This window comes from Anopheles ziemanni, chromosome 3, assembly GCF_943734765.1.
Source record: "Anopheles ziemanni chromosome 3, idAnoZiCoDA_A2_x.2, whole genome shotgun sequence".
Classification (NCBI taxonomy): domain Eukaryota; kingdom Metazoa; phylum Arthropoda; class Insecta; order Diptera; family Culicidae; genus Anopheles; species Anopheles ziemanni.
In genome coordinates this window covers 81,996,688-82,009,318 of record NC_080706.1, presented here as the reverse complement: position 1 = coordinate 82,009,318, position 12,631 = coordinate 81,996,688, and the positions used below count along the sequence as shown (strand labels likewise).

At 43.5% G+C, this 12,631-nt stretch overlaps 1 protein-coding gene across 1 annotated transcript; it reads left to right on the top strand.

Annotated features, from left to right (window-relative positions):
• Window positions 1–8,703: 8,703 nt before the first annotated feature.
• LOC131285620 (uncharacterized) lies at window positions 8,704–10,421 on the top strand. The gene is made up of 3 exons (XM_058314480.1): window positions 8,704–9,032; window positions 9,106–9,413; window positions 9,484–10,421. Exons 1-3 carry the CDS (start codon window positions 8,704–8,706, stop codon window positions 10,419–10,421), a joined length of 1,575 nt encoding a protein of 524 aa, XP_058170463.1.
• Window positions 10,422–12,631: the final 2,210 nt, after the last annotated feature.

The window sequence follows — 12,631 nt, the reverse complement described above, 5'->3', positions numbered from 1 at the left end:
CCTAAAGTGTCAGGAGCCACCAATGCGGAGGAGTTTCGTCCGATTAACATGCTTCATATACTTGAAAAGGTGTTGGAACTTGTTGTCAAACAACAACTTGTCCAGTATCTTGACAGGAATAACTTGCTGGTGGAGGAACAGTCGGGCTATAGAGAAGGACATTCTTGTGAATCTGCGCTGAACCTTTTATTAGCTAAGTGGAAGGAGTTAATGGAGCGAAAACAACCGATTGTTGCAGTGTTCTTGGATTTGAAACGGGCGTTTGAAACGATATCGCGACCTTTGTTATTGGAAACAATCAAAAGGTTCGGTATCGATGGAGTTGAGTTCGAATGGTTCGCATCTTATCTCAGTGGAAGAACGCAACGAACAATTTTCATGAACTGTTGTTCAAACCCTGTCGAAAACACCCTTGGGGTTCCACAAGGAAGTGTTCTTGGTCCAGTGTTGTTTATTATGTATATAAACGACATGAAAAAGGTTTTACAGTCATGTGAAATCAATCTTTTTGCGGACGATACAGTCTTGTTTGTCTCGCGTAAAGATTTAAAACAGACCAAGGAGCTTTTGAATGTCGATTTAGATGCCTTAGATGGTTGGTTAAAATACAAGAAATTGGCTTTAAACATCAAGAAGACCAAATTCAAGGTATTGTCTTCGAGACAAATTACTGACCAATCAGCTATTGTCATCAATCAGGAACCAATCGACAGAGTCTCCCAGATAAAATATCTGGGAGTTATATTAGACGAAAAACTGTCTTTTGGGCCTCATATTGACAATGTCACCTCAAAAGTGGCAAAAAGTGTGGTGTGATTAGTAGATTGGGCAATAATCTGAATTTTTTCGAAAAAGTTCAGCTCTACAAATCGTTAATAGCACCACACTTTGATTTCTGTGCATCAATTTTATTTCTCGGCAATCAAACACAGTTACAGAGACTGCAGAGGTTGCAAAACAGAGTCATGCGAATGATTTTGTGTTGCGGCTGGTATACTCCTTCGGTTGTTATGCTCGACGTCTTACAGTGGATGTCGGTCAAGCAGCGGATAGTGTTCCAAACTGTAGTCTTTGTGTACAAAATTTTGAAAGGCCTGGTACCAACGTATTTGGGGGAAAGGATAGTGGTTGGGTCTGACGTGCATCGGTATAACACTCGTAGTGCCGGTGAGCCGAGACTTCCCAGCTATCTGTCTGGAAACGCCCAAAATTCGTTGTTTTTTAAAGGAGTACAATGGTACAACAGGATGCCGAGAGAGATTAAACAAGCGCGAAATCTTAGGGAGTTCAAACGCCTATGCGCCGTATACGTGAAGCAGGTGGTCTGATGCTGTGCTTGTAATGTATTTAGTAAATGTTGTAGTTTTTGAGCCCCGTAGTATTGCATTTGTCAACACGGTCTTTGACTATGGTGTTGATGAGTAAAAAAATGAACAGGGACTTTTTATTTTTATTATTTAAATTAACTTAATAGAATGAATGAGTCTACATAGTTTTGAGACACGCGCGCGTAAATGAGGACAATTGGTGGACATGGCTGTACGAAAAGAACTAGTAGTATCTACACATCTCGCTGTAGTTGGGTCCCTTTCTGTTCTTGATAGTGGCACCACATTATCAACCAATAGTAATTGGCGGTGTGAACTACAAACAGAGCAGAAATACCCTTTTACACTCCGGAAGGTGGTGCCTCGTTAACCTTGGGGGACTCGGCGATTTGCCTTTCGAGGTGATTGCTCGGGACCGTTGTATGCAAGGAACAAGATCAGGTCCTGTTGCCAAATTAACGAACAGCAGTGTGTGAGTTAGAGAAGTGAGATGAGGCACGAGGAGTACGGCCGGGTCAACGTCCCATCATGAGAGGAAGGAGAACGAGAGCGGTCAGCTGATCGATGAGTTTATCCATTACTCATCGATCAGCTGATAGCTCTCGATCGAAGCTGATAAGCGATCGGGGAACGTTGACCCGCCCGATGCTTAGTCGAATAGATAGAACATGCGATAAAGATAGAAGATGAGAGAAAGGAAGTCTTCCTCGGCGGAGCGCGGAGAAAGCCTTTCTTTTGGAACTGTGCCACCGCCGAGGAAGGACGACATAAACTTTAATACAACCTAATAATTGTATTCAATATTTACGTCTAAAATAAAGGGTTAAATATCTAAGCATCAAAGCAATAAGACTTAGAGTTTTAACAGGTCCCTTAAGTAGTACTGGTGGGTTTCACCACACTATCAACCATTGATAGCTGGCGGTGTTAACCAAATCTGTGCGAAAATACCTGCCCTACTCCGGAAAGTGGTCCCCTTTTGCTAGTTGGGAAATCTAAGATGTATCTCTTTGTGCAATTGATGGCGACCGTTGTATGAATGGAGCAGAGATGGATGCGATTGTTCTGGAGAGTAATGCCCCAATGCCCCCTCTCGTTTGATGATTTATATTCAATATCGCAAGATACTTTCGTCCCTCTCAAACCTATGTAGGGGTAAGCGGTGGGACTCATCATCATCGTACACAAGCTCTGCTCTTTCCGTGTTCCGTAGCTACAAGGGTAGCTGTATAGTAGGGAAAATTGTGTAAGTAGGGTAGATTTAAGTAGCGCTAGCGGAGCATATCCTTGTTCGATATGCTCCGTATTCTATTAAATAAAACCAGAATTCTTAGCTACAATCGACTGGTGTCCCAACCTGTCTCATCCATTTGCTTCCTCGTCGGAGTTACGACTCCTGGCTTGGAGAAAACCGTGCAGGATCATTGTCTGGCGTTTTCAATGGTAGTAGTATTGACCAAATTGTGTGTTTTGTTAAGATTTATTCAAGTGATTAATGAAGTGTATGGAAATAATTACTTCGATCAATTCTACTGCCATTACGACGACCATTGTTTTTTATTTGTTTGACACCAAAGCTATACACCTTGACTTAGATGTTCTATAAACATTCGCCAGTTGTTTAGCTCGGTTTAGTCACCTTGTTCAGCCACGAACAAGAAAAGGCAAGCGGAGCAGAAGCCGAACGTATTGGCTCGGAGGAGCCAACGATCGGGTGTAAAAGACAAAATTCGCGTAGCGTACGACAGGGCTGGCCGGTAGCGGCTGTACTTTCCTTACTGCTCCTCCTGAGCATGCGACAGTTTGCTCGTCCCGAGCTGCGCTTTTCCGTGCTCGTCCCGAGCTACGCTTTTCCGTGCTCGTCCCGAGCTACGCTTTTCCGTGCTCGTCCCGAGCTACGATTTACTTTCCTTACTGCTCCTCCTGAGCTTGCGCCAGTTTGCTCGTCCCGAGCTACGATTTACTTTCCTTACTGTTTCTCCTGAGCTTGCGCCAGTTTGCTCGTCCCAAGCTGCGCTTTTCCGTGCTCGTCCCGAGCTACGCTTTTCTGTACTCGTCCCGAGCTACGATTTACTTTCCTTACTGCTCCTCCTGAGCTTGCGACAGTTTGCTCGTCCCGAGCTGCGCTTTTCTGTGCTCGTCCCGACCTACATTTTTCCATGCTCGTCCCGAACTACGATTTACTTTCCTTACTGTTTCTCCTGAGCTTGCGCCAGTTTGCTCGTCCCAAGCTGCGCTTTTCCGTGCTCGTCCCGAGCTACGCTTTTCTGTACTCGTCCCGAGCTACGATTTACTTTCCTTACTGCTCCTCCTGAGCTTGCGACAGTTTGCTCGTCCCGAGCTGCGCTTTTCTGTGCTCGTCCCGACCTACATTTTTCCATGCTCGTCCCGAACTACTCCTGAGCTTGCGACAGTTTGCTCGTCCCGAGCTGCGCTTTTCTGTGCTCGTCCCGACCTACATTTTTCCATGCTCGTCCCGAACTACGATTTACTTTCCTTACTGCTCCTCCTGAACCTGCGCCAGTTTGCTCGTCCCGAGCTGCGCTTTTCCGTGCTCGTCCCGAGCTGCGCTTTTCTGTGCTCATCCCGAGCTGTGCTTTTCCGTGCTCATCCCGAGCTACGATTCACTTTTCTTACTGCTCTACCTGAGCATGCGCCAGTTTGCTCGTCCCGAGCTGCACTTTTCCGTGCTCATCCCGAGCTGCGCTTTTCCGTGCTCGTCCCGAGCTACGATTTACTTTCCTTACTGCTCCTCCTGAGCTTGCGCCAATCTGCTCGTCCTGAGCTGCGCTTTTCCATGCTCGTCCCGAGCTGTGCTTTTCCGTACTCATCCAGAGCTACGCTTCACTTTTCTTCTTGCTCCTCTTGAGCTTGCACCGATTTGCTCGTCCCGAGCTGCGCTTTACCGTACTTGCCCCGAGCTACGAATCACTTTTCTTACTGCTCTATATCCAACTGCACGTGTTTATCCTGCATTCTGCACAACTTTCAGTAACCGTGTCACAAACACTACCACTCTATTCTCGCGCGTCCGTCCTCTTCTCACCACTACGCATAGCCAACCCTGAAAGAGGCAAACTAGCGGAGCGCTTGCGCTCCACAAACTTCAGCATGCACGTGCTTTTCGTCACTTCACTTTCACTGGGACATACTTCGGGTGTTTCCCACAGGCCAAAAATTAAGAAAAAGGCAATTCGATAAATTATTTTGCTGGGAAAAGCAAAAACCTGGCAGGATCGCCAATGTGCAACTTGGCCATAACGTGGGAAACACCCGACGTGTGGGCGGCTACCGCACACGGCTAACGTTCACGCCGATTCCCGGCACAATCTGCTTAGGAGCGTACGGTTGAACCTCCGTGCACCACTATGACACGCACACTAGGCCAACTCATTAACTCATACCACACAGTATCAATTGCCAACTAGACGAGAAAGCATGCTGATTTTGCCACCAGGGAAACATGCACGTGCCTTTTGTCACATTTATTTCACTGCCCGCTAGGCGATTTCGAGTACTTTCCTCGATCCGCCACCACCCCTGACCTATACTTTGGATGTTATCTATACTGTTGATGTACAAGATTCGGTGCATGCTTTCTCCCTTACACGCCCTGGCTATTTTTTGCTATCTTCCTCTTCTGTGTTATGAACGTACCGCTTCGATCCAACATGGTGTGTGAAACATGGTGACCCGTATCTGTACACTCGTGTGTTTTACTTGTGTTGATGCGAGAATTGCTCGACGATTCGTCGGAAATTTGACAAGTCAGGTAGGCGCGCATATATCAGTCAAGAGCAAGTCGCACTAACGACAACTCTATATTTTAGGTGATCTACGCGCAAGTGTTGAGGAATGGCATAGTGATCAACAAAATATCGCCAATGTCTTCGCTTTCTGGATGAGTTAGAGTGGAAGTGGAATCAGAATTGTTGGAGCAGAAGGGTTCAGCGAATGTTCCGGAGGATTCAGCGACAACAGACATAGGAATTGGTAAGATAAAAAATGTAGTGAAAACTGTTAATACTTAGTGTAAAAGCGGTCCCATTTTAAAGTGAGATTATTATTGTGTTAACACGTTAAGCGCTACGTCGGTCCCGTGGGGTCGAGAGCATTCTTTCGCGTATGCCGGCGTCGGTCTGCTCGGTCCGACATAGCCCGTTAGTTAGGCCGACGTTCGATTTTTAATCGCAGGCATAACGGAAAGCAGTGCGATTTGCGCTGTGCGCTTAAAGTGTTAAAAGATATTAGCTGCATTCGATACAGCAAAGTGCAAGTGTACGCGTACATTGCGTTTTTGAATAAAGCGACTGTTTATGTTGAAGAAACAATTTCAGTTATGAACCAGAGGTTGCCTTTCAATTCGAAAGAAAATCGTTAGCATTAAACATACATGGGTAGGTATCACCAACACAAGTAAACACCTCCGAGCACACTCACACAACTACAATTTCTAGGCCATTGGATGCACGCACACATCTCCATTTGCTTGTTTATTCGGCTGCTCGAACGTCCTATTTCGTTCTATTTCATACAAGCTCCCATATAAAAACGTCCTCCGTTTTCGCTGGCCCAAGGCCTGGGTGAAACAAGTGCAATACAACTTGCATGCGAACCCGCCTAGCGGGTGGGACATACGTCGGGTGTTTCCCACATAATTCGATAAATTATTTTGCTGGGAAAAGCAAAACCTGGCAGGATTGCCAATAGGTACGGTCACACGAGACGAACCTTTGATGGCGAACCTTTCGCACACTGGCTGGTATCGCGAACGCTTTCGATTTCGATCGACTGCATGAACCTGTCGAAAAGTGTTCATTTTTTGTTCATTTGCTTCATTGGAATGACAAAGACCTATCGCGATCGAAACGTAGAAGCAAACGATCTATAAATTTTCAAGCAGTCAACAGTTGACTCGATTTCGATCGAGAATTCCTATCGCATACGCCTTTTCTCGATCGAAATGATTTAGACAGGTCGAGAGCTATCGAGAGCGGTCGCATAAGCATTTGCAAACATGTTTCCTTTAAATAAACAGATTCAACGAAGGCGTATTAAAGTGATTTTTGATGTTTTTATAAATTGGGTTCAATTATTCGGATTCATAAAAATTATTGGTACCCCATGTGATCCGAAATATACTAAGAAAATTGAGCTGGGTGCGACGATGGCTAATACCCCATGACCGGTGCAGCTGCGTGGTGCAGAACAAAATCGTAAAAAAATATTGGTACCCGATGCTCTTCAAAATCTACTAGGAAAATTGAGCTGGGCACGACGATGCCTAATACCTCATGACCGATCCCAGCTGCGTGGTGTACAACAAATTCGTAAAAAAATATTGGTACCCCATACTCTTCAAACACACATCAACAGATTCTTCTTTGCAGTGTTTGTCACTTACGCTATCTCCGACAAATGCAAAGGATTAATTTCCTTCCGTAATTTCCTACGATGCTTCGCCAGGTCGATTGCATCCGCTTCAACATCGTTTATTAAAAACTTCGAAGAAATCATGCATAATTTTAATTTCAATCAACTTTTGACTCACTTAATTACACAAAACACAGCAGCGTTGCGTGATACCACAAACGTGAACAACATCGATCTGACTGCTCGCTTGCTGCTCGACTTTACGACCGTCCATAGTTCATCGATCGAAAGAGAAATCCCGTTGCCGATAGCTATTTCGAGCAGATTTAGATTTCGTTCGACTAATTCTTTTGATCGAAATCGTCTCGATCGATTCGTTCGCGATACCAGCCACTATTACAAACGAATGCCAAAAAAAGGTTCGCCGAACCTTATAGCGTTCACACGTAACGAATCCTTCGCCGCTTTTCACCGTATCGTTTTGTAAACAAACGGTGGATCCAAACGGAATCTGTCAAAAAGGTTCGCAGCAAAGGTTCGTGCTATCCACCAAAATCAGCGAACCTTTTCTGCTCGAAAAAGGTTCGCGAACTCTGCTCGATTCACTAACACATTCAAGAAAAGGTTCGCCGAGTGTCCAAATTCGAGCAGGGTTCGTCTCGTGTGACCGTACCTAATGTATAACATGGCCATAATGTAGCAAACACCCGACGTCTGGCTGCTACCGAGTACGGCTAACCTACAACGGGTGGAAGTGAGTGATTTTATGCAATCGCGTTAATTTAGATGTTGAATAAGGGGCGCTTAAGGGGCTAACGAAAGGACATCAAACGTTTTCTTTTTTCCAAATTATATCAAGGTGATTTGATTATTTCTTCTGGGAACAACTTACCGCGTCAATCGGAAGCACGATTAGATGATCCAAACCATTCCATACGTCTCTTTCTTTCTTTCTATATCCCACTTTTTTATATCACACTTTCTTTTCCTTCGTCTTTTCACTTTTCCTTCGTCATTTATACTACTACGCAATAGCCGTAATCCAGTTTCCGGTGCCTTCACCAGTTAACCTGTTGATGTATACCTCTAAGGGGTACATGACTGGCCATATGTCCCGATAATAAATTTCACTTCACAGGGATGAAATGACCGAATAATTTAATAATAATTTTGACTTCACAGTGATTCTACTATTCTCAACCAAAATGGTCGTAATGCCAAGGTAGAATATATAAAAAGGTGAAGTCATCCAGAGTAAAATGATTGAAGGTAGAGGCACCGCACTACCAGCACCGAGGCTAGATTTGTGAGCCATTTCAAGGTTACTTTTGCAAAGCTATGCCTGTTTCCGAAGGAAATGTGCCGCGTTTGGGTAACCTTGTGGGAAGCCATATTGGATTTGCAAGCTTACAACGTTCACTCGCAGGGCGGCGCTACTGTGCAAGCAGTCAATTGATTTTCTGTCTCTTTCTACCTGATGGAATAGATGTACTCAACCAAAACAGCCACCGAAATTGTTTGTTTTGATCATCGTCAGTTCAGTATCTGTTTGGCTATTCAACTTGTTTCGTGTGTTTTGGCCATTATTTTTGTGATTTAGTGTTGTGTATCATGAGTAATCGAGGACCGCATCCTTCAGCTGTTGCCGCATTGTGCGGAAAAAATCGCATTTTGCAAGCACAATGCAGGTCCGGTGCCTTTTACAAGCGCGTTGCAAGATTGATGCCGAAATCTGAGACAGCGGATAGCCTTGTGAATGTCGTGGCACCAACCGAGTTGTCGGGTAAATAATCTTATGTAGTTAATGTAGATTATTATGTGTAATGTAATAATTTAGTTTCATTTGTATCGGGAATCGGGCAAAACTGATGTATACCATCGCTTTGATTTCATTTTAGTTTCGGCTTCGTCGGACCAATTATTGTTGCCTTCTATCGATTTGCCGGTTGAGGAACCAACTGAACAATTGGATCCGCTTTTCTCTGACACTCAGGTATACGAAATGGACTTTGTTACGGACGATGAAGAGAGTAGTGATGAAGAGAATGCGATGGACGACGAGGAAAATACCGCAGATGATGAAGAAGATGGTCCCGATTATGCCAAGATGCCAGATGCAGAGTGTGTGCGATACTGGGCGTTAGCTGGGAACGAGTCGCTTGCAACCGTTGGACGAATGCTGGAGATGCTTCGTGCAAAAACGGATATGTACATCCCAAAAGATCCGAGGACTGTTCTACGAACAAAGCGGGATCGTGCAGCACTTTCAATTATTGGAGATGGGAGATTTTGGTACCACGGAATAAGCAAGTGTTTGCTAGCTGAGATGCGGTATGTAAATTTACCATGCTATGTAAAATACGTAATAATAAGTTACAATACGTTTTCATCTACTTTTTTTTAGGAAACATGCCACCGTTTCTGAGGTCATCCAGTTCGATATAAACATAGATGGACTTCCCTTACATAGCAGATCAAGAACACAGTTCTGGCCCATTTTGTTGAAGGTAGTGGACGAACCAGATTGGCCCATAATGGTCGTTGGTATTTATAGCGGGCAATCAAAACCGCAAAGCAATGACCAATTTCTAAGACCTCTGGTCGAAGAAATAAATGTTCTGTTCAGGACAGGACTTGTAATCAACGAAGCGACGATTCGTGTTTATCTGCGAGCAATAATAGCAGATACACCGGCAAGAGCATTTATAAAGGGTAATATCAAATATTAGTTTAACATCCTTTGTGTTGTTTTAATAAACATCATCGTTGTTCATGTTTTTAGGTGTGCAAGGCCATATGGGAAAACATTCCTGCCTAAAATGTTGCTGCGAAGGTGAAACGGTTCAGCAGCGAACAGTTTTTTTGGAAACAAACGCAGATCAACGCACAGACGATGCTTTCCGGAACAATGAATATGTTTTACATCAAACCGGAACCACGCCTCTGATAGATCTAGAGAACTTCGACATGATTGAAGATGTCATTGTGGGGGACCGACTACATCAGATTGACATCGGAGTAACGAAAAAACTACTCAACATTTGGTACGTGGGAGTTCTTCGTTCGACGAGAAGATGGAATCAGGGACAACGGAAGGTCATAAACCAAAGATTACAGTCGCAAACATTTCCATTCGAAACACCCCGCAAGCTTCATTGTCTTGACGACTTGGCATACTGGAAAGGGTCGGAATGTAAGGCGTTTCTGCATTATGCAGCTCCTGTAGTATTACGAGGAGTATTGACAGAGGAGCAATACCAGCACTTCATGCTATATTTCTGTGGAGTTACAATATTTTCATCGAAAGCCCACAAACGACACTGGAGCACAGGATCGGAGTTATTAAAAAAGTTTGTAGAAAGTTACGCCCAAGTCTACGGAAAGGCAGGTGTAACATCTAACGTACATAGCTTAATTCATATTTTTGAAGAGGCTATACGTTTTGGTAACCTAGACAGCTATTCGACGTATGTTTTTGAACGTAAGTTAGGGCAAATTAAAAACAAATTGATAAAAAGCAGTTATAGATGCTTAGAGCAAGTGATACGCCGAATTTTGGAACTTGAAAACTTCGACTTTCCTCGAAAACGAAAACAGTTTCCCTTTTTCAAGCAGAGAGGGCAAAACATTAAATTATTTGTTAGAAAAGGATTTATTATGAGTAATGATGGTGTGAATGATTGGTTTTTGAGTAAGCATAACCATGTGGTCACAGAGTAATTCGGGTTTTATAAGTGCTTTCAGCACTCTTGTCATCCTTTGCTTTGGTTCTTCAACGTTTATCATAGTTTGTAACCAATTTACTATGCCCGTTTTATACGTTGGCTCTGCTTCAAGGCGCTTATTAAATTGGACTAGTTGTTCTATAGTAGAAATTTGAAGAAAATCATAGTCTTTTAATGTTTGTGCAGGAGCTGGAGTGCCGTATGTAAATAAGGCATCTATCGATGCCTCCACTCTGACCAATCGATCCGTGAAATGCTGCATTTCCTCTGTGGAAGAATATCCTCACAATTTAAAAAAAAAAATTAAACAACCAAAATATCCATCTTACCTTGTATAATCTTCCGCATGATTCCAGCGGTCAGTGGTGTGTTGTCTGCTATTTGTTGACTAGACTCGATCTGTGTAAACGGATCTGTTTGCACGGATTTGTTTGCATGAATTGCCACTCCTTGTTGCAGCTGACTCGGGCCTAGGAAGAAACGAAACATTAAGCAAAATATACAACAACGAAAGGTTTTCTAAACTCACCAGGAGTAGCGGGAGACGAACCAGAAGGTTTAATAGGAAGGAAAACCACTTTTGGTTTTAGCTGACTCGGGCCTAGGAAGAAACGAAACATTAAGCAAAATATAAAACAACGAAAGGTTTTCTAAACTCACCAGGAGTAGCGGGAGAAGAACGACCAGAAAGCTTAGCAGGAGGAATAACTAATCTTTGTTGCAGCTGACTCGTACCTAGGAAGAAACGAAACAATGAACAAAATATTAAACAACGAAAGGTTTTCCAAACTCACCAGGAGTAGCGGGAGACGAACCAGAAGGTTTAGCAGGAAGAAAAACCAGTTTTTGGTTTGGCTGACTCGTGCCTAGAAACAAACGATACATTAAGCAAAATATAAAACAACGAAAGGTTTTCTAAACTCACCAGGAGTGGCGAGAGAAGAACGACCAGAAAGCTTAGCAGGAGGAATAACTAATCCTTGTTGCAGCTGACTCGGGCCTAGGAAGAAACAAAACATTAAGCAAAATATAAAACAACGAAAGGTTTTCCAAACTCACCAGGAGTAGCGGGAGACGAACCAGAAGGTTTAGCAGGAAGAAAAACCAGTTTTTGGTTTAGCTGACTCGTGCCTAGAAACAAACGATACATCAAGCAAAATATACAACAACGAAAGGTTTTCTAAACTCACCAGAAGGTTTAATAGGAAGGAAAACCACTTTTGGTTTTAGCTGACTCGGGCCTAGGAAGAAACGAAACATTAAGCAAAATATAAAACAACGAAAGGTTTTCTAAACTCACCAGGAGTAGCGGGAGAAGAACGACCAGAAAGCTTAGCAGGAGGAATAACCAATCCTTGTTGCAGCTGACTCGTGCCTAGGAAGAAACGATACATTAAGCAAAATATAAAACAACGAAAGGTTTTCTAAACTCACCAGGAGTGGCGGAAGACGAACCAGAAGGTTTAGCAGGAGGAATAACCAATCCTTGTTGCAGCTGACTGGGGCCTAGGAAGAAACGAAACATTAAGCAAAACTAAACTTAAGCAACTAAAGCATTGTTATATTTGGGTTTACCTTCAATCATATCTTCCTCTGTGAGGACCAACTCTTCCAAAATCCGACGCTTCTTGGCCGATCCTAACTTGTCATTCGATGCAATATCCATCGCTGGAAATTAAAAAAAAATTGAAGACATGTTATAAAATTGCACTGGGTGAATTTGTTAAAATATTTTTGCTCTATATATATAGGCATAGTATCATCTCCAGTTACAACGGCACCAACGGTTCAACGAAATTATCGTGCATCCCGAACTTCAACGATCACAACCCACCCGGGTTCAAAACAGCTCGTCGGCCGTACACAAAGGTAATTGAATGGAAAAGTACTGACCTAACCAAACTGTCTCTCTCTGTCCCACAGAAATACTAAAGCACGAAAATCGGAAGCTCGCGAACACACGGAAGTATCAGAGAGAATATCGCAGAAGAAACAGCACCTTACACGTTCACAGGCAACATACGACTGACTAACTGGCTTGACAGGTGCATAAATCACAAAATCGCGAAGAGGATCACAAGTGCATATGAATATGCAGAAAACTACACAAATAAATCTGACGAAATCAGGAGTGGCGGGAGAAGAACGACCAGAAAGCTTAGCAGGAGGAATAACTAATCTTTGTTGCAGCTGACTCGTACCTAG